This window comes from Siphateles boraxobius, unplaced genomic scaffold (assembly GCF_051911475.1).
Source record: "Siphateles boraxobius isolate OS27281-9 unplaced genomic scaffold, OSU_SipBor_1 62, whole genome shotgun sequence".
Classification (NCBI taxonomy): Eukaryota; Metazoa; Chordata; class Actinopteri; order Cypriniformes; family Leuciscidae; genus Siphateles; species Siphateles boraxobius.
The window spans coordinates 314,325-341,735 of NW_027509189.1; the positions used below are offsets into that span (position 1 = coordinate 314,325).

Here is a 27,411-nt window from a genome sequence, read left to right on the forward strand (position 1 = left end):
AAATTACAATGTATACGTCTTTCACTTTATCATAAAGGATGAACTATGAATAGCGTATAAGAACTGCAGTGTGACAAACTATGGTACATTCATTCATAATTCACACGCAAGTCATCCTTTGTCAAATATAACTGTGGTAACTCCAAGTACTTACTTATTTTAATATGCAAAACTGTAACCCAATCATAGCAGTGGGCGTTTACTTCCAAGTCTTGAATGCGAAACGCCCATCAAAATGTGTGTTCGAAAGAGAGGGTCAAAAACAGGACAGAAAATAGCTTATTATTTCTAAATTAGGATTTTTTTTTGATGTAAAAACCTTGATAACATTATAAAATTTTAGAAAATGCAGTTCATGACCCCTTTAGTGTCATTCTGTTCCTCACACACGGCTATCATATGAAGTCTTAGAACATAGTGCATGAGTCTTATGGACTTCTTTATGCTTTTATGATCTTGACAACCTTCTTTGCAGCATGAACATCATCTTTTGAGTGAGTAAATGACAGGATCTGTGAATATTTGCTTTAAGAACAGTTAACAGATTGAGAATCAGATGAAGACGGTTGATTCATCATTCTCTGTACCTGTGAACGATGAAGACTGGGAGTGAATCGATCCTCTGTTCAGCATGCTCATGATACGACCTACGAACTCTTTGGGTATGAAATTGGCAAATGGTAAAATCTCTGTGCTGATCAACTGCACCACCTAGAGGACAAAAAAACAAAACATTTAAAGAAAAATATTTCAAATGTAATATTTATTTTGTACATAGTAGTGGCCAAAGATGATGTCGGATATTTGTTTTTAATGACTCTTACAAGTTTGATTAAACCATCGATATATGAGGAAAATATTTTGTATTTTTTTACATATGAGGGAAGAACACATTAACTTGGTTAAGGCATTTATCTGACAAAATTAATCGGTAAAAAAGGCAAACTACAGCTACATGTTTTATTTTACTATAAAAATGCATAGAAAAAGCAAACATTGACTAAACAACATGATCAATTATTAATATTTCATAGGTTCTCTTTTGTTTTTGCATGTGTTCGTAATTTCTTTGTGTGACAGCCTGGTAAAAAAAAAAATTGCACAATTTGTCATGTTTCATTGGGTTTTTTCACAAATAAAACAATCGACTCCAAGCACAACTACACAATATGCTTGTAAAATCTTTAACACATTTTTAATAATATTTGAATAAAGGGTTAAGATGTCAATTTTCCTATTCTTGATATCACATTTGGCCACTAATATGTACACAAAATTGCGGCATTTAACAGTATTTTAGACAATATACGCTTAATACTTTATCATCACAAAATGTCCATATACCAGCTAGTTATATCAGCCTATAATGAATCAATCTTTATTTTAAAATGCCATTTATTACCAATAATTCTAGAATTCTGTGTTTTTATGTTTGTTTCATAACAGTCTGATGAAATTACCTCCACATCTACAGCTTCGTTCCTCTGGAACTCCTGTATGGACAGATTATCTGGAGGTGTGCTGTGGGATACGAGAGGAAAGGAATTAAGCTCTGTTTGCGTTTAATATACCGTGATATCATGATCCTGTTGAAAGGAAATTGAACACCTTTTGGTAAACAGAAAGTCCTCAAATGCGTTCGCCAGCTCCGGCCACATCGTGTCAAATTTGCCTGAGGATGCTTGTTGCCGGGCAACAGGGAGTCCAATGGAAAGCACTTTGAGCAGAGAAGAGACGGCCAGTTTCCAGGTGCTCTCAGCGGGACAGGCGTACTTCAGTCCCAGAGGAATCCTCACGGTCTAAACACAGACAAGCTTCTGCTTTAAACGTGTTGCTTTGACTGAAAACAGGTGGCCTTTAGTGTCTAAGATGCTGATGAGAAGGTCTGACATGTTGCATAAATATATGCCAAACTAACATAGCATGCCAAAAATAAACTAGATAAAAAGTTCATGACAAACAGAGACTAGATAGAATAGATAGTAGTGGAGGAACGGGTCACAAAATTCACGGTTCGGATCATTTACGTATATCATTACAGATATATTATTACGGATCATTTAAGTATATATGTAAATACATACATATGGGGGGGGGGGGGGGGGGTGTAACTGCTTTTCATTTATTACTTAAAGCTCACTTGAAGTTCTTCGATACTACATCAAAAACTACTAGCATAACTGATAGTTCACACATTTTTTAAAACAAGGGAACAGTCAGTAATAAAATAAGAACAAATACACAAATTACAAGCAGAGATGAAAACTAAACATCAACGTTACAAAGTCTAACAGTAGTATTCAGGTACAGAAATTAATAATTAAGCCTAAATGTAAAATAACACTATTAGTTCACTGTAGAAATTAAATCTAGTTTCATCTTTGCTAAAGCTGTATGTTGTTGTTCGAGTACCTTATTGCTTTTATAAAACGGTTACCTGTTGTTAACAAGATTTAGCATGTTGTTAGCATGATTTAACACGTTTCTAGCCAGATTTAACACATTGCTAACATATTCCAACATGTTGCTAACATGATTTAACATGTTGTGAGCATAATTTAACATCTTGCTAACATGATTAAACACATTGTTAGGATGATTAGCATGTCTTAAGCCAACCTAATTATATTTGCTGCGGTCAGTCAGTTTTATAACCGTTATATGTTGTTTTGCTTAGTACCTTAATGATGTTTTGCAGGACTTTCTCGGTGATAACGGCTTTGTGACAGGCCGTTTTATGATACAGATCGACCAGCACCTCCAGAGATCGCTCTGCAAACGGCACGTAGTTTAAGGCCACCCACTCCGCCTGGACACACACATGAAATAAAGACAGTGGATTACAATGCATTATTAAAAGAACAAAACGTCTCCTCATCAGCCTCAAAGACATGAATACTTGTAAAATAATACAATATTAGAGAAGAATTGTGAAGACACACAATTATGTGTTATTGTCAACACATAAACACTATTCAACCTAAAATCTGATTTTTATCCCCACTATCAGGATTGAGCCTACAGATTTCCACTTCAACACTAATAACGTGTGTGTCAGATTTCGATGACAAACTCCACATTACTCTGACACGGTCTACAATATTAGATGAAAAGTAGGAACTACAGGCCAAACACACCACTGAAACACACTGATGCTGATATGAGCATTATTTGAAATACTGATCGACCGATAATCGGTTTTACCGATATTTTCCCAGATGTGTAAGCAATTTTCCATAACCGAGTATTGGTTTTGTTTTATTGGATTCACCGATAAATGGTGATAATCCGTCAAGTCCTGTCCCAATTTAGCTTTTATATAGACACTTTATTAACCATTATTTATTAATGTAGAAGTGTGTTTTTTTATGAATGCAATGCAAGGAGGCAGTGAAAGACTATACAGAAATGACAGTATAGAAAATAAGTGTTAAAACAGTTTTGTTCAGTTCAGTTCTGTTATAACGGTCAAAGACAGAAATAATATATATATATCGGTTCTGTATATCGGTTATCGGCATATAAACATGCAAATAATCACAATTGTTATCGGTTATAAAAAGCCAATATCGGTCGATCTCTAATTTGAATTTGTCCAATTGTAAGAATATTGACTTTGTAATCATTTAATCTTTATATTCATTAAAAGGCTTTATTGTGACAGTGATACAAAGTTTGGTGAAAATTTGCGAAAACAGCCTCAATGCCTGTTTGAAATCTTCATTTTTCAAATTAAATGGTTATTGTTTTACATATTTTTGGTTATTATATAAATTCTGAACAATAGATAGAGCTACATAGTGTCAAGTCGCTTAGCCAACGAGTTTTGAAGATACTAGAGATCGACCGATTGATCGGTTTTGCCGATTATTCGGCACTGGAACAATCGGTTTTCTGCAAAAAATCCATCCTGATTGATTCTGCAGAGTCTGTTGCCATTAACAGTACGAGAGCGGCCACTAGAGGCGAAATAAAAACTCACTGACGCATTGTGGAGTTTGTTTTGCACAGAGCGAGACACTTTAGATGTGGATTTAAAACAGACATTGACGGTATGTATACAGTCCACTACTGTACGTGCTTTCATATCATTATAAAGTAATTAATATGTTGGCTAGATGCTGCATTAGTAGAGAACGAACAGCAGTATGTTTGCAGTCGAGGCCGAGAGGACGCTAACATTACGTGTACCTTAAACAATTAAAGTCCCGCTTTGGAGAAAATCCAGCTTTTAATGTTGTTTATACGTCTATGTAGTGTTTTTAATATGCTTTAAGACCAGTCATGTGTAAATGCAAAGTCGACAGTATTGCTGAGTATTTTCTCCTTAAAACTGCAGTGAACCAAAGACAGTCTCAAAAACACGGTTTGAAATCGCTGGTGTTTCTGACGTCACAAACTACCTTATAACCAATCAGATCAACGTGTGATCGTCAACGAGTGGATCTCTGAGTGAGCGAGTGAGTGGAGGCGGGGCTCATTTGCATATTCATAGAATCACGTATACTAAATGAGGCAAGGGTGTCGAGTTACATTCAAGATATTTTAAGGCAGGAATTGTCATTTTGGTGATCAAAGATGAGTTGTAAGGGATAAAATGATTGATTACAGGGGGACTATAAAACAATGTGACAAAAACACACGCAAACCCGACCCAATTGTTTATTTTCACGATTTTTACAATACATTTGCATTCGTTTATATCCAGCTGGTCGCTTTTATGCATTCATCATCCAGCAAAGTTGCATGTTTAAAGCAAGAGACGTGAGAAGGATAAAACATAAACAGATCAAAAACATTCGATTTCAGTTCTTTTTTTATCATCACTGTAATATATATTTAGTTATTGTGATTAGATAACTATCAAGTGTTCTAAAAAAGAAGCAAATACAGCACGAGAGTATACATACAATATACAGGTACATGTGCATCTAATTTAATTGCTATCGCCTTTGTGTCGACCTCCAAGCATCCTTGTCGCCCAATTCATAGATGTGCTACACGCAAATTGGTAAATGGCTATTAATAAATGTATAACTTTTTAATAGTAGGTTTAACAAAATTGAAACCACCATGTGCTTTAAACTACACATAAGGCAATAAATTTAGGTTGTGTTCAAGTGTGTAATATATACTGTGTACTACATGCTACACACAACAGCAAGCTAGTTTATTTTCAATATGTTGCAAGTTTAATCCAGTTATGTTGGAAACTGAAATTTTTATTTTATTTATATTTATATAATATTTAATAATAATTTGAGTAAAATATCGGTCAGGTGATGTCAAAATTTTAATTATTAAAACACTGGAAATGGAAGGTCAAGTCAAGCACATTGCATTGTGGGAGACTGTATGTCATGTAGTGTTGTAGACTGTACATTTGTCTGTATTTATAGAATACTACATTTATCAATATGTAGATTATACATACTAATTCTGCAACAATAGTTAGAGTAGTGTGCTAGCATGCTATTTCAAACATGGTGTGTTTCTTGACCACGTAATTCAAAGATTAGTAGTTAAAAATTATACAAAATTAACTGTTTGTGGCACTAGAGAGTTTGAAAAACTGTCATGATAGAAGTGGAGACTCTCCATTATAAATGTGCAAAATTTCATAACTTTTCAACAGACAGTTCTAAGAAATGCCATAAAATAACTGAAATTGTAGTTTGTTTTGGCAGTTTTGAGATGAATGAACAGATGTGGCTGATGGAAATGAGCGGAGAAATGGCTTAAAGGGATAGTTCATCCAAAAATGTAAATTCTGTCAGTATTTACTCTCCCTCATGTTGTTCAACCCCGTAAGACCTTCGTTCATCTTCAGAACATGAATTAAGATATTTTTGATTAAATCTGAGAGCTGGATCACTCCTCCATAGGCTTCTAAGGGATTGACACTTGTTCCCCGAAAAGTTATTAAAGATATTGTTAAAATAGTCCAAGTGACTACAGTGGCTCAATCTTAAGTTTATCAAGCGACGAGAATACTTTTTGAGCGAAAAAAAAAAAAACGACTTTATTCAACTACTCATTTCCTTCTCTGTGGGCCTCGAGTGAGTTCACTAGTGTAACAGCGCAGCGCTTCGGTGTTGTACGTCACACCTAGGCTCACTATTGGCCGACGCTGGACGTGTGTGTGATGCGTGTGACGTACAACACAGAAGCGCTGCGCTCTCAGATTTAATAAAAAATATCTTAATTCGTGTTCTGAAGATGAACGAAGGTCTTACAGGGTTGAACAACATGAGGGAGAGTAAATTCTTACAGAATTTACATTTTTGGGTGAACTATCCCTTTAAGAGTATGAAAGAGCGAAGTTTGTCATTTAGAGCAGTTAAATCGAGCTCAAGAGCAGCCGAAGAGAAAAAGGAAGAGAAAACGAGGCAGAAAGCAGACGAGAGACGGAGATATTGAAAAAGACAGCGGAAGGGAGGAAGAACTCACCGGTGCAAACAGTTGGATCTAAAGTGGATCCGTATGAAGTACAAAAACAGAACAAGAGAAGAGCAGACAAATGTTTACTAACAGTGCTGATCACAACCGCACAATGAAACTACTTCATACAATGACAACAAGAAAAACTAACAAACGTTTGGTTTAAAAGTCATGTTTAAAAATACTTTGTATTTAACCTGAGAGATGGGGTAATGTAGGTAAAATTTATATCACAATATTCTCAAAAATATTTGTGTAATTTTTGAGACACAAAAACCTCATTTCGATGTAAGAGATTATCTAAAGTAAAAGAAGATGTTTTAAACATTTGAGTATTTCACATTTCTTTCCGGTTTATAGTTTTGATTGGTATGCTGACCCAACCTTAGTGTTATAAAAGCTTTAAATGATTAAAACCCTAAACATGTGAAAAACGTGGTCCAAAGTATTCAGACATGACTAAAATAAAATAAAACCACAGCATGCAAAGACAAATATCTTCAAAAACAATCAGAAAAAGAGAGGGAAAGCCACTGAAAGTATCTTAAAATCCCCAAATAGTTCTGACAAAAGTGAATGTTGTAATCCTAGAACCTCATTTAACTGAACAGGGAAGAAGAAAAACTGCAAAGAAGTGAAGACGTGTTTCAAAACCCTTAAAACGCTCCAGAGCAGAAACAAAGATCTTCTACTACATCATCATATTGGGAAACAGACATGGAAATGAATGCTGTGCATGATGATGAGTATGTATGGTGAGTCATAAAACAAAGATCAAGACCAACAAAACCAAGTCCACCATCTTGAAAGCAGCTGAAAAGTGAAGCCCACCCGAGGTGGAAACAGGACAGAAGCTCACCTGGTTGTATTTGGCATTGGCCACGTGTTTGGTCTCCATCTTTCCGTACTGAGGAGGTTTACAGGAGAACTCTACGAACAACAGGAGCTGCTCAAAGATGGCCGGATACATCACCTGGAGATTCTCCGAACCCACACAAATTGCCTGGAACAATGACAAACAATCTCATTCAGTCTTAATCACAATCAACTGATCTAGTTGATACAACAGGTGTGTAATCCATAAAAAAAACATGATTTTCAGTTTTTTTTTGTGTAAATGCAAGTCTGTTAGTCATTGGAGTTTGGTAGGGCTGCAACTAACGATTATTTTGATAATCGATTAATCGGACGATTATTTTTTCGATTAATCGATTAATCGGATAGAAATTAAATTAGATTTTTTTTTTAATTATAACTAAATAAAACCGTAAATCAGGGTATTTATGTGTAAAAGTGTACTTTAAAAAGTGCAAAAGCCACACATTGAGTTTTACTAATATCAATATTTGCATTGTTTTTAATGATAATTGCTGATGGCAAGTTGACAAACATGATTATTGTTAAAAAAATGATATCCAACATATTATGTTTTAACACAATTTTTGTTAAAACAAATTTACACAGACATGTTGTTCAGATGTGAATATCTGAACTAAAAACAAACTAAAAACATCTAAAATATATAATTCATTTAATTTTTATTTAAAATTAATTATATATAAGGAATATAAGGATAAAGAATATAATATATATTATATATATAATATATAAAAGAATATAATATAAGGATAAATTGATTAAATAAATATAGAAAGACTGAACACAATTGTGTGAACGTAGAGCCGCAGTAGATCGCGTTTGAAAAACAATTAAAACTTAGTAGACAAATGCTATAAAAAGAGAACGGAATGGAGGTAACGTTACCCAGCAAGCTAACAGGCTTGAGTAAAGGACAGGAGAAATTATGCATTAGTGCACAAGCATTCGCTGAAAACCACTGAGTACAGTGACTAAAAACAATATTTTACTGCTGCTGTTATTAACTGCCTTTGTATTTAATGCTTCGCTTTGTAAAGACCGTTTTAATTTAACCTATTTCTGCGGTAGCGCTATTTTAATCCATCACTTACGTTGCGAGCGAACTGATTGCACAACCTGATGCTCGAGACAAAATACAGACATCCCGGAAGTCCCGCTAGTCTCCCGCATATTGATTGCGGCTCCCTGATGCCCGCGAATTAGTTCAAACTCCCGAAATCTAGAGCGCGCAAGCAAGAGCGCGCATGCGAGACAGAAGAGACTGCTCCAAACCGTTTAGCGCGCGCGCTCGGCAGAGCGCCTGAGGGAGAGAGACCTTGTGTGTGTGTGCGTACCAGTAAACGCTCCCCGTGACGTAAGCAGACCAACTAATCGATAATGACATTCGTTGACAACGATTTTCATAATCGATTATAATCGATTTTATCGATTAGTTGTTGCAGCCCTAGAGTTTGGTTTATTTGGATGGTGAGAAAAATAAGGATGGGACTGAATGGATGACTTGTCTAGTCATTCAACAACTAACTAGTGCTCGTGTGGAACTTGCATTAACAACGCAAATATATCGGCCCACAGTGGAAACCCAAACAACAGAAGCATCAAAGAGTGAAAACGACCTCATGCAACCTAAAACAAACTCAACATTCCATTCAGAATGTTAACAGGCAACATTAAAGAGATAGTTCACCCAAAAATGAAAATTATCTCATAATATACTCTCCCTCAAGCCATCCTAGGTGTTTATGACTTTCTTCGTTCAGCCAAACCCAATCAGAGTTATATAAAAAAATATCCTGGCTCTTCCAAGCTTTATAATGGGAGTGAATGGGGCCCAAAAAAGCACATCCATGCATCATAAAAGTAATCCACACGACTCCAGGGGTTAATAAAGGCCTTCTGAAGTGAAGCCATGCGTTTTTGTATGAAAAATATCCATTTTCATAACTATAATCACTGGCTTCCGATAACGGCCGTATGTGAGTCGGGTTCAGGCGGAAGAGTGACCTCTGACCCAACGCATTACATATTGATGTAACGTGAAGCGCAGAGGATAGAGCAAAACAAAACACTGTAAACGAATTAGAAGTCCAAAATGAGAATTTTTAAAGAGAAATGTCGGAGGAGTTTCAGTGATTATAGTTTGTAAAGTTATAATTATGGATATTTTTCATACAAAAACGCATGGCTTTGCTTCAGAGTGTGGATTACTTTTATGATGGATGTGCTTTTTTGGGCCCCATTCACTCCCATTATAAAACTTGGAAGAGCCAGGATATTTTTTTTATATAACTTTGATTGTGTTTAGCTGAAAGAAGAAAGTCATAAACACCTAGGATGGCTTGAAGGTGAGTAAATTATGAGACGATTTTCATTTTTGAGGGGAACTATCCTTTTAATTGTAATGTATTTTGGTTTGGTGTTTAATGTTTTTTGTATTTTTGGCTATTTATGCTCATGGAATATTGTTTTAATGGAAAGCACTTTAGCCAACTCAATGTGCTAAAGGTTTTTAAATGTGCTATACAAATTAACTAACTAACTTAAAAGTGCATTGTGTAATATTTAGGAGGATATGTTGACAGAAATGCAATATCATTTTCATAATTATGTTGGCAGTGGTGTATAAAGACCTTACTAAATGAACCATTGTTTTTATTACCTTAGAATGAGTCATTTCTATCTACACACGCGGGTCTCCTTACATCGACATGTTTCTACAGTGGCCCTAAACGGACAAACGCGTTTCGTCACTATGTTGTTCTTCGTGCAAAGAAGCAGCTAAAGTCAGCGAATAAAACACTGACACAATGACGAGCAAGTAACAATAATATTCCCAATAACATATAGTGTTACTGAATAATTAAGTAAACCTAATTTCTAAATTTATCTTTGTAAAGAAACCTCATTGTTTAACTGGCTACTCTCTGGTGTCTCAGACGACGACATCACTTCCTGTCGGCCACCGTAACTTGTGTTTATTGCAATTCGCAATCTCACCAGTAGATGCCACTAAAATGTACACACTGGACCTTTAAAGTAGGTTCTGTACCTTCTGCAGGACATCGAGGGCGGTCAGGACTGCTTCTTGAAGGCTTGTGAGCACAGCCTCGGTGTAAGAGGGCAAGATGAACGGCGAAGAATCTGAACTTATGGGGACCGACACGGCTCCATACAGGATCACCCCCAGCTTCTTGAGATCCTCCATGCTGAACCCTCCTGCGATGTGCTGGTACAATGCTGGAAAAATCTGTATTAGCGCCGTCAGGAAAGGCTGGCTGGGTACGAACACTAGTTTATCTGGTCCACCACTAGGGGGTCGCGTGCACTCGGTTCCCACCCGGTACCAAGTGTTCCACGCCGACCACCAAAGAGCCGAGTCGTCAATCTCTTCTCCAGGTGGCGGAAGCGAAGGTTGGACGCCGTAGCGCTGGGCTAGTCGCTCTGCAAGTGAATCGGATCGGATTAGGGGTCTTCCTGGACCAGAACCTTGAAGAGACTCCATTAGGACAGAAGGAACGTCCATAGCTGCGAGAGCATCGGGTCTATCCGTGTCTTTAATGGGGGTGACGAGCTGGAGGATCTCCTGGAAGCTCTTGAGGGCGGCGAGGGAAACTTCATTGTTCTTGCTGAGGGCAGCGGACTGGATGTGGTCCAGAAGAACTTCCCAAGCTTTGAAAAAGTCACCTGCAAAAAAAAGCAAGAATCAAATTCTGAGATCCGTCTTCCAATCCGGATCAATTCACTGGAAAAAAATGCTTTTCTTACTTAGTATTTTTGTCCTGTTTTCAGTCCAAATATATAAAAATTCTTAAATCAAGATGCATTTATTAGAAGAGTAAAATGACATTTTAAAATGACCTGTTTTCTGGGGAAATAAAAAAAAAAATTAAGTGAGTTGATGCTTAAAAAAAGCAAAAATATCTGCCAATGGGGTAAGAAAAATAATCTTAATTTAAATAGAAACAAGATTATTTTTCTAACCCCATTGGCAGATCATCTAGCTTATTTTAAGCAAAAACTCACCTAATTTTTAATTTCTCCAGAAAATAAGACTTAATTATCTAATCATTTTACTACTTTAGCAAATGCATCTTGATTTAAGAAATGTTTGATATTTGGACTGGAAACAAGACAAGAATACAAAGTAAGAAACGTCCGAAACGAAGCCGGCACATATTGGTATAAACATAGGCACTGTTTACAACCTGTGAGCATTAAGATGTGTTTTGGTCGATTGGATCCCAAGTAAACGAGGCAGACAAATTCCCGTTTACACCTGGTGTAGATCTTTCAATCTAATGGACGGAATAAGCTCACACAATTTAAATATTGAACATGACCAGGGACGACTGAGAAACACACGGAGAACATCAGCTTTAGTTTCTGCTCTGACAGCCACAAGATCACGAACGCTGTGAGTGTGTGTTAGAAATCAGGAATGGAGAGAGAACATTGTGCTTGGTACATTTCTCATCTCCAAACCTAACTTGGGTCTCCAGCCAACAAAGTTTAAATCCCGTCTGGCTAGAACGCTTCCCATAATGTTCACACATCAGTAGGCGGAGAGAAGACGGTCTTTTGTGGCTGTTCGAACACATTTGATCACATGAGCGTTTACACTGCGAAAGCAATGCGTTTTCTTCTACCTCTGAAAGTGGCTGAAAGTGGACAAGCTCAAAACCTTTTAGACCCCGTTTACACCTGTATTTAGTGTCGTCCACTTGTGATCCGATCAACCAAAACACTTCTTATAGATAAAACGACCATAGATATCTATCAGTGCATTTTAATAAACCTCTGTTTTCACAGTCCAAACTATAACTTGGGGGGTGTCTTCAAAAAGCTCAGTTTTTGTAGTACAAAAATATAATATAATATCATATAATACACAAACAAAAATTATTCAGACCAGATATAATTTTTTTAATTGTTTTACTAGTGGGTTCAGGACACTATAGTTAATTTATGTAAGTGAGGAGAGCAAAATAAAGTAAACTGACATATTATACCGAAAAATTATTCATACAGTGACTACCAGTAAAATTTATAAACATTTGGGACCAAAAATTATTGGGACACTTTGAGCTGATCATGTTTTGCTGAAGTGTTTTTTCTGTAATTGCTAATGCACCTTTTTACACCACAGACTGAACAACATGAAGCATTGCTTGGTAATTGTTTGAGCTAAACTGGTATTATCTAATGTAGACTATAGCTGTTTTCAAATATATCCAGATTAGTGTAGATTTGCCTTTGAGAAGCACATCTTTCAATGCTTACCCAGCTGCTGGAGCAGATATCTCCTGGTGTTGAAGATCCGAGCTACACCCGCGAGCGTCAGAACCCACGTTTCCGCCCACTGCTTCTCTGCCGTGTCGCGCGAGTGGTGGATGAGGATATTTCCACCTCCAGATTCGATCTTCTCCTTGTCGGCCGTGGTGGAGGACTTCCTTACACAGTTCAGCAGATGAAAGAGAACCTGCGGAGCAATGTTACAGAGGTTTCCGTCATTAGCAACAATTACAATGCAATCGGGTTCATTTTAGGGATGCATGATATATTAGCCACCATCTGCCGATATATGTTAATTTTTAATGTTAATGTTATTTGCCTGATAAGAAAATTTAGCCGATATAATAAAGCTGATAATGTATTATTTCCTTCAGCTTAGACACTTCAGATGCACACTGTTCAACATGATGGTTTTGAATGGCTTGAAATTGGAATCACTTCAAAAGGGAAAATATGTGCAGTGCAAGTCTGTCATATAAGCTACATAAAATTATAATGAGAACATAGTTTGGGACATGGCTTTTATTGGTGAGACTTTTGTTTTTGTAATCAGGCTCTTAAAAATTACATAAAGATTTGGGTTTAGATTTATCGGCCAATATATCGGTTATCGGCTTTCAAATACAAAGAATTATCGGTTATCAGTATAGGCAAAAATTTTCATATCTGTGCATCCCTAGTTATTTTGGTCACTGGGCAAGTCTGATCCAGTACCTTCCAAACCAGTCAAATGTGTTTTCAAGAGCCTCTAGAAGATCAAAACATTTTAGACCTCGTTTAAACCAGTATTTAGTGTCGTCCACTTGTAATGCGATCAACCTAAACACTTCTTATAGACAAAACGCCCATAGATATCTATCAGTACAATATGTTTCACATGACTAAACATGCATCATTTTTAAATACCTCTGTTTTGGATTTAGATCGGCCAATATATCGGTTTTCAAATACAAAGAAATATCGGCAAAAATTTTCATATCGGTGCATCCATAGTTAATTTTGTCCCTGGCCAAGTCTGATCCAGTACCTTCCAAACCACAATGTTCCAGGTCGGGGGTTGCAGGAGCGTCCCGTGAGCAGCAATGGTGGAGAACATGGTTTGCCCTGCGCTTTTCCTCACAGCCGGCCGTGGGTCTACACACAACTCGCCCAGTTTGGCATACAGGCACAACCACAGGCAGTCAAAGGGCGGTGCCGGGTGGAAGGGTCGGTTCAGAGGTTCTCCTCTATCTTGGGCCTGTTTCAGGAGAACCGCTTCCTCCTTTTCCAGCTCCTCTGTAATGGCTTCTCCCCTTTGGAAGAAGTAATCTGAGATATTCCACTGCAGAAAGTGGAGAAAGAGAAGATTTTTACTCAGTCTACTCATCAATTCAAAGGAACTTGAGTTGCAGGCAACACTTTACGATAAGGTTCATTAGTTAATGTATTAACTAACATGAGCTAACAATGAGCAATTCATTTGTTACTGTCTTCGCACAAAGTATACACATCTAAAGAAGAAGTATACAGTCGAAGGTGTTCTATGGTCAAGGGTTTTTAGTAGTCCATCAAAGAAAGCTTCAGGATGACCATGGCACTCTTTAGAATTAAAAAGCCTACAAAAAAAAAATCTACATTTGTTACAGTATTTAATAATCTTTGTTAACATTAGTTAATAAAAAATACAGCTGTACATTGTGTGTTTATGTTAGTTCACAGTGCATTAACTAATGTTAACAAATACAACCTTTGATTTTCATAATGTATTAGTAAATGTTGAAATTAATGTTAACTAAGATTAATAAATGCTGTAGAAGTATTGTTCATTCTTAGGTAGTTATCTAATGTTAACTAATAAACCTTATTGTAAAGTGTTACCGATTTTACTAGCAACACTAGCGGTTCTCCTCACCAGAAGGCCGATAGACGTCAGGCTGATGTTCAGCTCCTGGTTCTGGAGCCCAAAGCTGCCTGCTACATCCACCACAATTTGGAGGCACATGCAAGGCATTGTGGGTAGGAAGTCGGTCACCACCAACTGCAGGCACTGGAACGCTGTTCGTATGAGGGATTCACTGTGGAATGCAAGATGCGTACAAATGAGACTCTCCAAGATCAACACTTTAAATGTGACTTTTGGATGCTAGCTGTTAACTAGCTAAATCATAAAAGGTTCTTTGGTCAGCTGGCTTCACAAGAGCCTGGTTGACCAGGGAAGTTTTCAGGATTGACCAAGCACAAACTATCATAACCCAAACAGGACCCATGAAAATTTTGACAATTTTTGCAGAATTTGGGGACATTCACTGTTGATCAGTACATTTTCATGGGCGATATCTAGTCGCTGACGAACAGAAATCTACTTGAAGAACAAAGTGGTGTGACATCATTTCAAACTAAATTAGACAAAAACCTAAGTTCGTTAGAAACTTTCTAGGAAAGTTTGCTCTGGCTTGTAAACACCTTTGAACTACCAAAGAATTTTACATTTATTGTTATGAAAAATGCACAAAAATAATATTTTTTATTTTTATATGAAATCTATATTTCCCATGTTTTATTCTAAAATTGTGAGAAAATCAAAGCCATAAATCTAAAAAAGCTCTGTCAAATCAAAAAATTAGCTTTAAGTAAGATTTTGTTTGGGTGCAGTACCAATCATTTCCACTAGATGAAATTCATCTCACATTTGTTTCCAATGCACTAATTTTTGACCCTGAACAATACAAGTGGGTATATATTTCTCAGGACCATTTTATATTTTCGAACCGCCATTTTTTTGTGTTCACATAGCAAGTGCCAAAACATTTTCCATGCAAAAAAAAAAAAAAAAAATATATATATATATATATATATATACAAATAAAAAAAAAGAATTTTTCAGTCAAAAAGTGACAGAACGGCACCAGAGGATTAGGATGCTCTTTTCTGCAAGGTCAGTCAGTGTGTCTCACCCCTGGTCATTGCGGATGGCTCCGATGACCCCCAGTACCAGAGGCCATCCCGGTCCGAGACTGTCTCCCTGGTTCTGTAGGATCTGCAGGACACACTCCAGCTGTTTCTGTCGGATATCAGCGTGAAGGACGTTGGAAAGCTCCTTCAACGGGTTCAGAAGCAGCAGCTGCAAACGCTGAGGAGGACAGGGGATCGGTTAGGTGTTGTCCAATCAATAACCAAAATCAAACTCTGAAGTCTGGTTGGGAATCGAAAATCCAATTATGTAATCGAATACTTGAGGTCAGGAATCGGATACTTGTTATTTGAATTTATTGATTTTAAAAGGGACAATGCACATTAATTAACATGAGCACTCAAGTCCATCATGTAAATGTGCCAGATTTAGCCATGCAGGCTATTTTTAATCTGTAATCCCTCAAAGTTATAAAATCTGTAGTTATAAAGTTAAAATCTAGATTCCTCTTATCGATTCCTTTGTGAGCATTTCAAAAAGACTTTAAACAAATCAAAGGAGAGACGAATCGCTGTTTTCTGTGCTATACACACATTTCAAAACGCGCTCACAGAAAATGTGATTTTAAACCATTTTGTACTGTTTTATGTGCTGCACACACATCCAAAACGTGTGCACAGAAAAAGTGATTTTAAACCATTCAAGCCCGCAACACTGAAGACGTGTGTAACTATATTGGGCAACTCTTAAAGTGACAGCAGCCTGATATTCCTGCTGCCATCTCTATAATAACACTGATCAAACAACAAAACACAAAGAGAAAATTAACTTGTTCTTGACTGAATAACTTCTGTAACTATATTTGTAATGTATATTTCATTTATAAAATGCGGTGTTATTTTACATTTGATTAGAGTTTCTGTACCTGCATACATAAAAATCTTTTTTTTTTAAATCAGTTGTATCTATTCGTTGCGATTACTAATCTTTTATTTGTTCTCTTTTAGTGTTTACTTGTCTTTGATAATGCTTGAAATTTATATTTGTTGGGTGTTTTTCTATGGTATTGTAACCAAAGGCAAAAGTTTCTTGTGTATGTGTTGATTTTTGTTCAAGATATTCAGCTACAATTTTGCAATACGTGTTTTTTTTTTACCTTATTGGAATCGAAATTAGGAATCGATAAGAATCGGAATTAAACTTCAAATGATACCCAACCCTACTCAGAAGAAGCACTGATTTCAGAAGATCTGACTGAATTATTACCTGGTTTTGGGACAGCGGTGGCTCGTGTTTGTAGGAAAGTCCAGCTTTGATCAGCGAGGTAATGGCCTCTGCACCCCATTCCCTCATACGAGTGTTAGGATGCTGACACACCTGACAAGATAACGGCATAACAGGCTTCATCTTCATATATCATTTCGCAATTATTTTCTTATGATTTTGTGGTGAGGAATGAGCGCATCAGCTGAGATTCACCCATTCATGAAATACAGACAGACAAAATCAAACATTGTAAATGGAGGGTGACAACATAAAGATGGACAAAATAACACCATTAACACAAGAAAAAAAAGCAAAGCAATAGATATTGGTTATAAAAAAAGAATTATTGTGCAAAAAAAATGTATTATGCAAAATATTATATGTGATTTTTTTTAAGATCACAAGACCAGACATTGTTTATTGGATTTGGAGTGTATATATCACAGTTCGGTGTGTTTTGTGAATGTAAAAGTAAAGTAGATGATTAAATAATCTCACATAATCACAGTCAGAAAGTCCTTTCCCATTATTTGCATTAACATTCCCCAATGCATAAAACTCTAGGGAGCAAAACGTCAAGCGTACGTTTAAACTTCTGACTTCTGTTATTTCTACTCTATTACTTTTGACTTTCTGAAGTTGCACAACACAAAGCTGAAAGTCCAAAATGACATTCTGGATATAATTATCATATAAAATAGCCGTTCTGTGATCAGGGTTTCAGTGTGCAGCACAAGAGGCTTGTGTTGAAGCCCTGATGTGAGTCATGTGACAGCGAAGATCATTATGAAAAGAAATACATCTGATTAACGCAACAACAAAAACGTGAAATGAAACAAAACGCAGGCTGATTTGATAACAGAAAACTTCAGACAAACCGATTTAAAAAGAAGAGTCACTACTCAAAGAGAAGAAAAAGAAAGTTCGGCACTTACCTTCTACAAAACAGACATGTCGCAAAGACAGAAGGGAAAAAGACGGAATAAGACAACATGAGGACATCGTGCTTTAGCATATACATATATATATAAAACTACAGAAGAAGTGTGAGTACAGCAGACAAGGACAGCAAGTACAGAGCAGACCGTTATATTATTAACGTGCAGCTAATATATTAGCCAAATATTAAATATTAACATTTCAGAATAGGGCTCATCTCGTTACAACAGTTATTTACTGTAATTAGTTGTACTGATATTAGTTATATTTGTTTAAGCAATATTATTAGTATTTCGAGACCCTGAAACAATATTATTAGTGATTAGAGCTGAAGTATACAGAAAAAAAATAATGCCAAATTGTGTAAAATATAATTAAAACCAATGGACAAAGACACCTTTAAAACTAAACTGTATTAATAAATAAATAAATAAATATAAATAAAATAAATGTCACCAAATTGTATATACCTAATAAATAAATATAAAATAGCCTAATAAAAAATAGACGGACAACTTCAAAACTTAAATAAATAAATAATACAATTATTTAAAATAAGAAATAATATATGCACAATAAATATAGAAAATAAGCAAAAATAATGGACAATAATTTTAAATAAATTATACATACCAGCAGATAATAAATAAAAATATATAAATAAGACAAATTGACAGACAACTTCAAAAATAAACAATACAGTATAATAAAAAATTAAGCAAACTAAATAGATAAAAATGACTTCAAAACAATAAATGTATAAATATAAATAAATTATTTAAATAAATTATATGCATAATAAATAAAATAAAAAACATTAAACATTATACTTATAGACTTATAAACATTAAATAAATAAATATAAAACAAATGGTCGAAGGCAACTTCAAGTCTTTAAAAAATATAATTGTTTAAATAATGATGAGGAGGAGCTGCATAGTTTTGATTGGCCCTGGTCTCACCTCCAGTAGATGAGCCGTCAGAGGCCTCCAGAGAATCTCGATCCGGTCCATATTCACCAGTCCGGTCTCTAACAGTTTGGCCACCGCAAACAGAGACGGCTCCTGAGCGAGGACATCAGAGAGATATATCACATGATGACATTAATCTGCGGTTAGCTTCAGCATCATTACCGTCCTGAGACGTATAGTGTATGTGTTGTTCTCTCTATCTCTCTTTCTTTGTCCTGCCCTTTATTTTACAGGATTGGAAGAGACCAGAGTGATCTCCAGATGAGATTGATGCTAATGGGACCAAAGGTGCAATAAAAGCATCTGGAGTGCCTGAAGAGGGAGCTCTGCTCAACCTGTGATTCTAGTGGTGTGCAGATCGAGGCTTCGTATGTGCACTCACACTGTAACACTGAAACAGTTGAAGCAAATGTGCCGTATTGTGTCGAGGCTTGTAACCTGTTTCTACGATGACCCCTAGTGGTCAAAACCGTGTAAATGCAACAACAACCCAGGCCAAACATGCAGAAAAACACCTCTTACAAATCTATTCCAAATTTCTAATAAAAGTAAAATATTTCACATGCAATTATCTAATCATCTTATAAGATTATCATCACGTGTCTATATGTTCTTGTATCAATTGTCAGTGTTTGTTTTGTTTGTTCTATGATTGGTTCAGCTAAACAGGCCAATAATAGGCTTTTAACTACCATTATTCATTTTAATTATACTAATGTCAAGTTAAAACGTCTACAAATGTATTAAACTGTTCAGAGATCAGGTAAAAATCCACAGACACTTGTTTATTGGTTCTCAGTGACTCCTCATGATTGATGGGTTGACCGAGATCATCGACCCCAACGGTGAACCATTGAAATTTTGAAGTGTTTCGAAACAGTAATGACATAATAAAGCCTCGTTAACTGAAATCACGTGACTCTGGCAGTTTGATACACACTCAGAACCATTGATTCTGAACAAAATATTCGTAAAGGCTTCGAACATTCATGAAGCAGTGTTTTGAAAATGCCATCTCTGTGTGTTTGCTAGTGTGTTGCTACTGCTAGCTTGCCTGTTGTGTGCAGTGTGAATTTTGGCTTTGAGTTGATAAGTGGCTGTCAATCTCATTTCCTTTTTGTATATTTTGTAAAGTATTATAGATATCTTAGTTATTATCTTAGTAAAGTATTGTAAATATCCACACTTGTTAGCTGTAGGGGGTGAGTGCCATTTCTTTTGAAATTACTGTTTTCACCTGTTTTTCATTAGATAGGAAGATCATTTATAGTATTTTTAGTTTATTTTCTTTTGATAGGGAATTTAGTTTGTCTGTTATGAGTTTGTTTGTTGCTTTGGCATTTGCTCATCCTTGAATTTGTGCTTTCATTTGTGGTTTTATAAATAAAAGTGTATAAAAGGATCTTTGGTTGCCAATTCCAGTTTATGTTGCGGCCTCACCCTAGCCGGGGTCATAACATCTGAAGGACCATCAGGTCCAATAAACGACGCACCTTGTTGTTTCCATAAGCCATTTCCATGGCCTCCATGGATAAAGAGCACAGGGCGTTTATCAGGTGATGCAGAGAGACGTCGTCCAGGTATCTGCAACACACACACCATTTAATTCTACAATTGATATATGTATAAAAAAACACTACTTATTGAAATAATTGCACTCTTTAAAAAATGTAATTGATATTAGGTATCAGTGACATCATGCTCTATATGCATTATTTCTCTTCTGACGTTCTTACTGTGAGCTTTCAAAGAGTCTGGAAAGGATATTTGATATGATGGGTAGATCGGTCATCACCGCCGTGGTCAGAACCTGCCACAGAAAAGAAATAAACTCAATCATTTCATAGTATTGCATATTATTATTAATATTGTTGGCTCTTGTGGATAAAAGGGTCTGCTAAATGCATGAATGTAAACATGTGGCCTGTGGAAATATGCAGTCTCATTACGTTCCCAATATTTTTGGACTTGTTTCAAGTCACCTGTGCAATATCTTCGAATAACAAGGACGAAAAATGCTGCTGACTCAAAAAAAAAAAGTGCTTATGATGTGCAAAAATAATACTGTCACTTAGTATGCCCCCTAAAAAAGCTGTTGTCTTGCAACTTGCCTATGGTGCACTTAAACTCGGCCATCTCAAAAAGCGCTAGGTTTTAAACATGGCTAGGTTTTCAGAAAGGCTCCTGTTTTTACAGCGTTCCCACAAGTTGATTATCTTCAAATTCAAGGATCTTTCAAGGACTTTCCAGGTCCAATACCCTCAAATTCAATAACTTAATACAGAGTGTCTACAGATATAAACAAGTTAAATTTAAGACTTTTTAATGCCACTTTGAATGAAATTTAAGACCAAACCTGTGATGGAAATACACATTATATTACATACGTATATGTAATATTTAACGTTTAACCTAAGTAATTGAAGTATTTTAATATTAACTACTTGTTTATTGAACTAAAATCAATGTAACATTTGCAATCGTGAGAATATTCAGCAAAATAGCTCCCGTTATGTTACTTAACTATATCATATGTTATAAATAAAAAAACTCAACATTTAGAATTTTTACCTCAGTATGTTTCTTCTGTGAGTTTTTTTATGTGTGCTGTTATGCTCATTTGTTTTGATTTCTCACTATAAAATCTCTCAGAGACAGGCAGCGCGAGTCTCAACAGAAATACATTATCATTATCAATCGCTGTTTATGTAATAAAATCAGAATCATTCTTGCGATTCAATGCTTCACTGGTTATTAGACTGGAGAAATCTTAGCGGCAATGTGACCAGAAATATTTAAGACCCATCCAATCTGAATTTAAGACATTTTAATACTTTTTAAGGCCTTTTCTTAGGAAAACTTTATTTAAGACATTTTCAGACTTTTTAAGGACCCGTGGCCACCCTGTTGGGACACATTTCAAGAGAGAGTAAGGTTACATCGTTTCAGCGGTGTGTCTGTGAAACGTTGAGGTACCATTGTAGTAGTTTTGTCCACATGTGAACATCATGGCGAAGTACAACACAAAGTACCTCACGCGGGAAACACGTGTAAATGCGCGTAACTAACGTAAATCAAGTAAGCTAGCATGCATGGGCGAAGAAGTGTTGGCGAAATAACACATTAGCGGACCGGAGGAAATAATATGGAATTATTTCCAGAAAACTTCTTGCACAAAATATATTCAAGCACTTTCAAGGACCCGTATCTATACATGATTATTTTTTAAAACTTGCATTTTTTTTCAGGTTCACAAACATTCAAGGGTTTCAAGGACCCGTGGGAACCCTGTTTTTACCGTGCTGGGACCCTCCACGGCCCGACCGGGTTTCAGAACTCCTCCAACGCCCGGTTTCAGACCCAGAATCCACACCAGATGCTAACAGGGAAAAACAGATGAAAAGGAGTCAATGCCGAATACAATCAGGCATGACATCAGCAAAAAAACAAACAAAAAAAAGGAGGAAAAACTCAACTCCCTATTTATTTTTCGAATAAAGAAATATTGTGCTATTGCATTAATAATGTCCTGTAAAAAAAAAAAAGGCATTTATTAAAAATATAATTTTTACAGAACAATAATAAAATTACAATACTAATATTTATTGCCATCTTAATTTCTTTGTTTTCATACGTTAAGCCAAATACATTATATTTTATCATATTGTATTAATTCGTCAAATTTATTGTACATTACTGTTTATATATTATATTTGTAAAAGGCATTGTATTTTACTGATTATATTACATATACATAATAAATCAATATCAAATATAAAAAATAGAATAAATTATATTTAATAAATTAACACTGTATAAATAAAGAAATAATAATGAAATTCACATACAGAAATAATAAATGCAAAATAAATAAATATAGAAAATAAGCAAAACAAATGGAAAAATATGACTAAAGCAAAACAGTATTTATAAATAAATGAATATACATTATAAATCAGTTAAAAAAATTAAATAATTTTAAATGAAATTATACATACCGGTATATAATAAATAAATAAATGTAAAATATAAATAAGACAAATTGACAGACAACTTCAAAACTAAACAGTATAAATAAATAAAGTGAGAATGAAATTTTAATATATTATTTTATATTATATTATATATTCTTATATCAAATTAGATTGATTCCCCTTTATTTTCTAATAAAGTAATAAAGAAATACTATATTACTATTGCATTAATAATACTGCACTGTAAAACTGATGTATAAATTAATAATAATAATGTATTTAATAATGAAAATGTATTTATTAATAATAATACTTTTATAAAACAACTAAAATTATAATGCTAATAATTATTGCTGTATTCATTTCTTTGCATTCAAATGTTAAAGCGCAGAGCTGAAAATTGCATGGAGACCTTAAATTTCACTTTTGTTCAGATCTATAAACGATTTTCATTAAAAATTGAGTTGGTGTGTGAGCACGATGTGTTTGAAAACGAGTTTTAGTTATTCTTTAAAGCCATTTTGTTTTTCGCATGGGTCAACCTTCTCAGGTCGGAAAATACAGAATTCTGTATAAATACAAAAAAACATACATTTCCATATCACACAGTTCTCTAGATTGTGATTGGTTAATAACTGGTGTACCTGTAGTGTTGCTAAAACCAGCTGCCATGAGGTTCCCAGATAAGCCCCGTGACAATGAGCCAGATTCAACAGCGTCCGCATGCACTGGATGTTCTTCGCTGTGAGCTGGCGGAGACACAGAAGGATAGTTTTAGAGTTTTAGTTTGCATGGAAAACCATTTAGTTGCACTGTAAGAAACATAAACGTGTGATTTACCACAACGGTGCCTTGCGGCTGAGCGGTGAGCGGCTGACCGACGGCTACAACCTGCTGGTGCGATTCACTCGACGGACTGACCATCTGCACACTCTGGCCCTGGATGGAGTACACTACACACACACACACACACACACACACATTTATATACACAAACACCCTAAAGCTTGCAGCTAGTAGCTCAAACAAAAGAGCTAACAAAGCCAAGGTCATGTGTTCGATTCCCAGGGAAAGCAGAAACTCATTAATTGTAATGTAAAAGCAGTGGTTTTTATTACCTGAACACAAACTGAAAACACAGAAAACTTAATTCAGCCGAAAACTGAAACTGAAAAGTTTATTTAATACTCAATCAAATTAATTTAATTTAATAATCAACACGAAGCATTTGAATTGCAAGTTTTTATTGATATAATTCTACTCCTTAAAAACGCTTAAACGGTGGCTGTGGTAAAAACCTGTCCTCATGACAGAATTATTCAAACATACGTTAAACAATAAAGACTAGACTATGTAAAAATATAATGAATATGTAATATAGTACATATATTTTAGGGATGCTAACCGATGACCGTTTGACCGTATCAACGTTAACCGATCAAAGTTGTCGGTAGTCGGTTAAAAAATAGTGATCTCTAAATTAGGCTATTATAGACCGTGGACTAAACGCTACTACAGTTAGCCATCTCATTCCAAGATATTTTTGTGTGAAGTGAACAAATCCCTCACCCTCAATTTTTCATAACTCGCCTGTTTGTACTTTAATAAACCAATAAAAACATTTGGCGCGAAGTCACAGCGCTTGGGTTCGCGCGCTCACAGGGTTTGCGAAAAGTAAAGGCTACAGGCTTAAACACTGGAGGTCAGAGCCAGGGCAGACGACAGGATGAAGCGTGCAAAGAAAAGTAGTGTGTGGGACCATTTCACCAAAAAGAATGACACAGATGTAAGTTGCACTTGTGTGATACAGTGCTTAAATACAGTAGTAGCACATCAGCTATGATGTATCACCTGTAAACGCGACTTGTTCTGTCCGTTATTAGAAGGCACACAGTGAGTTGGACCTGTCTTGCCCGGTGCGTCTTTTATGCATTCTGAAGGTGCCGGTTTTATCCATTGGTTTTATTGTGTTTATCTATTAGGCAACAATCCGCATAAGATGGGCTTAGATTTGAAAATACATTACATCTACATTCAGTGGTTACAGATAAGGTGATGATGATCATCATCTTTCTTTATTATTGTTAGCACTAACGCTACCTCAAACTAAGCGGAGTCTCTTCGGAGCTGTCATTTTCTTAAATGAGCCGCGGGCAATGTTTCAAATGAGCTTCTAACGCTAGACTAACGCCTTTATTTTCAACGCGATCACCTTGTACCCAAACCATTTCAAAACTAAGGAGCCATTTGTCCTCCGATTACATACAAGCTCCTCGGCACCGCGTACTTTGCGGGATTAATGTTTCGCGCTGTAGGGGATTTTAAAAAAGTGACGTGAGTGGAAGGGCGGCACCCGGGGCATGTGTGTGTGTGTGTGTGTGTGTGTGTGAGCGGGAGGCAGAGAGAGATGCGACAGAGTTGCGAAATTGCAGGCGCGGCTCGAAATGGCTGTTATTTTAAATAGCGTGGCATATTTCAAACTAACCGGTTGCAACCCGCTAATGAGGCTCGGTGGTCGGTCAAGAAAATGTTTAGTTTTCGCCATCCCTAATATATTTATTAAAATTCCCCTTTCTAATTATTATTGCCAACGAATATATGATTTGCACACATTTTCTGCTGTGTGTATCATTCATTGTGTACATTTTATATTTATATTATATTATAATATATTATATTAATTTGCAAAATGTAATGTATGCTACTATATAATATATTAAATAATATATGTATTTATTTGAAAAATGTATTGTATAATACTGTTTATATAATATAATATAAATAATATATTATAATATAATATAGTATATTTAATATAATTATATTATATTACTAATTAAATGTCACCATTTTAGTCAATGATTTTGACCCTGGTTTCAAGCAAAAGCGAAAGATCCTAATCTGATTATGAATATGTGGTTATTGCGTGATGAATGTGATGTGCACGTCAGCATGCGCGTGTCTCTCGTACCTTTATTGGCGAGGTTTATGGTGTTGCTGCTCAGGATGGTGAGTGTGTAGTGAGGAGGGAGAGAGGCTTTACAGATCGCAGTGATAAAAGCGTCTCGCGGCGTCACCAAACCCAGACGGCCACACAGAGACGCCACACACAGCTCCGCTTTCAGGATGTTCTCTGTGGCCGCCTCGTCCGTACTGTCACACACACACACACACATCATCAGGACAGGCAGGCTCTGTGACTAACATATGCTAAATAAGGTGTGTGTGTGTGTGCGCGTGTGTGTGTGTGTATACCTGGCGTCCAGCAGCAGTGAGAGAGCCGCTAGTAAGCCGCACCAGCAGGCGTTCACCATTTCCTCCCAAACCTCATGAGCCACTACAACACACACAGTGTCATTACAGGAACAAAACAGACTGTTACACAACACACACACATCACTGATTCTGGCATATATAATGAGCAGGCTAGGGTTGTGTGCTATATATGAAGTTTACCGACTCAGACAATGTCCTGTTATTCAGTATAGACGGTTTATATATATATGTGTGTGTGTGTGTGTGTGTGTGTGTGTGTGTGTGTGTGTGTGTGTGTGTGTGTGTGTGTGTGTGTGTGTGTGTGTGTGTGTGTGTGTGTGTGTGTGTGTGTGTGTGTGTGATTTATCAAATTTAATGACTTCTCCCATCAATCAGTTCAGATGTGATGTTTTACAAAAGTAATTTGCACTCTTTGAATGACAATTTTTATTATTATTAAAGGTCAAGTATAAAATAAAGCAGCCAATGATTTGCACATATTTTTCTGTTATGCGTATCATTTAAATTAATACATTTTTCACATTTTATATTAACGCGTAAAATGTATATTACTGTTTATATTTTATCTTAATTTGCTAAATGTATTGTCACTGATTATATTATATTAGTTTTATTTGTATTTTTTTCTATATTAATGTTTATAGATTATACTTATATATTACTAATATATATTATATAAGATACAGTATTTATAAAATGTATTGTGTTACTGATCGTATTATATTATATAGTTACATTATATAGTATTACATTCAATTAATTTGTACAATTTATTGTATATTACCATTCATATATTGTATTATATTAAATATATTATATTAATTTATCAAATGTATTGCATGTTACTATTTATATATTATATTTGTTTGTAAAATGTATTGTTAATGATTATATTATATGGTAATATTCGATTAGATTGTGTATATTATATTAATTTGTAAAAATGTATTGCATTTTTCTGTTTATATATTTTATATATATTAGTTTGTAAAATGTATTGTTTGTTACCATTTATTTGATAAATTCTGTACAATTCTTATAATTGTATAATTACGGTGTATATTATTTAAAGTTACAATATAGTGGTTTTGCTGTTTCCCATTTCGCACAATCATAATTTTGATTTAAGATTACCACAACAAACTTTTTTTTTCAGTGTATTAACTTACACGGATTAATTGTTCACCACAACACTAGTAATATGCGCTAACAAAGTAAATAGGGTCAATTTTGATTTCATGCCGACTTTAAAGTGAAGTCAGCACACACTCACTGGGTTCCTGAGGTGACTCAGGCTCCGCCTCCTCTCTCATAGCCTCTTCCTGTTCCTGTTTGGCGAGCTCTCTCTCGATCATCATAGTGATGCCCCTCACCAGATCCAGCAGAGCACTGAACGCCACAGACATGGCGTAACCTTCAGGGATGGAGGGCGGCTCCACCTTATCCAGCATCTCCAGGCTGAGGAGAAACTCGTTAGTTAAAA

At 35.7% G+C, this 27,411-nt stretch overlaps 1 protein-coding gene across 3 annotated transcripts in view; it reads right to left on the minus strand.

The window, feature by feature from the left end:
• The window catches only part of mon2 (MON2 homolog, regulator of endosome-to-Golgi trafficking), a 64,562-nt gene that overhangs the window by 5,199 nt on the left and 31,952 nt on the right, over positions 1 to 27,411 (minus strand). Inside the window, exons 12-32 of one of the 3 annotated variants that reach the window (XM_077209758.1) lie at positions 27,202 to 27,386; positions 25,908 to 25,989; positions 25,624 to 25,805; positions 23,493 to 23,605; positions 23,297 to 23,401; positions 21,977 to 22,057; positions 20,415 to 20,488; positions 20,172 to 20,262; positions 18,670 to 18,771; positions 16,769 to 16,879; positions 15,546 to 15,721; positions 14,504 to 14,666; positions 13,640 to 13,933; positions 12,601 to 12,799; positions 10,370 to 11,004; positions 7,301 to 7,444; positions 6,451 to 6,468; positions 2,681 to 2,809; positions 1,609 to 1,799; positions 1,461 to 1,521; positions 588 to 711 (exon numbers count right to left, since the gene is read on the minus strand). In XM_077209758.1, coding sequence (XP_077065873.1) covers positions 588 to 711; positions 1,461 to 1,521; positions 1,609 to 1,799; positions 2,681 to 2,809; positions 6,451 to 6,468; positions 7,301 to 7,444; positions 10,370 to 11,004; positions 12,601 to 12,799; positions 13,640 to 13,933; positions 14,504 to 14,666; positions 15,546 to 15,721; positions 16,769 to 16,879; positions 18,670 to 18,771; positions 20,172 to 20,262; positions 20,415 to 20,488; positions 21,977 to 22,057; positions 23,297 to 23,401; positions 23,493 to 23,605; positions 25,624 to 25,805; positions 25,908 to 25,989; positions 27,202 to 27,386 — 3,260 coding nt within the window. Of the gene's footprint in view, positions 1 to 587; positions 712 to 1,460; positions 1,522 to 1,608; positions 1,800 to 2,680; positions 2,810 to 6,450; positions 6,469 to 7,272; positions 7,445 to 10,369; positions 11,005 to 12,600; positions 12,800 to 13,639; positions 13,934 to 14,503; positions 14,667 to 15,545; positions 15,722 to 16,768; positions 16,880 to 18,669; positions 18,772 to 20,171; positions 20,263 to 20,414; positions 20,489 to 21,976; positions 22,058 to 23,296; positions 23,402 to 23,492; positions 23,606 to 25,623; positions 25,806 to 25,907; positions 25,990 to 27,201; positions 27,387 to 27,411 lie in introns of all 3 variants that reach the window. The other 2 variants (XR_013196490.1, XM_077209759.1) reach the window with 2 other exon arrangements.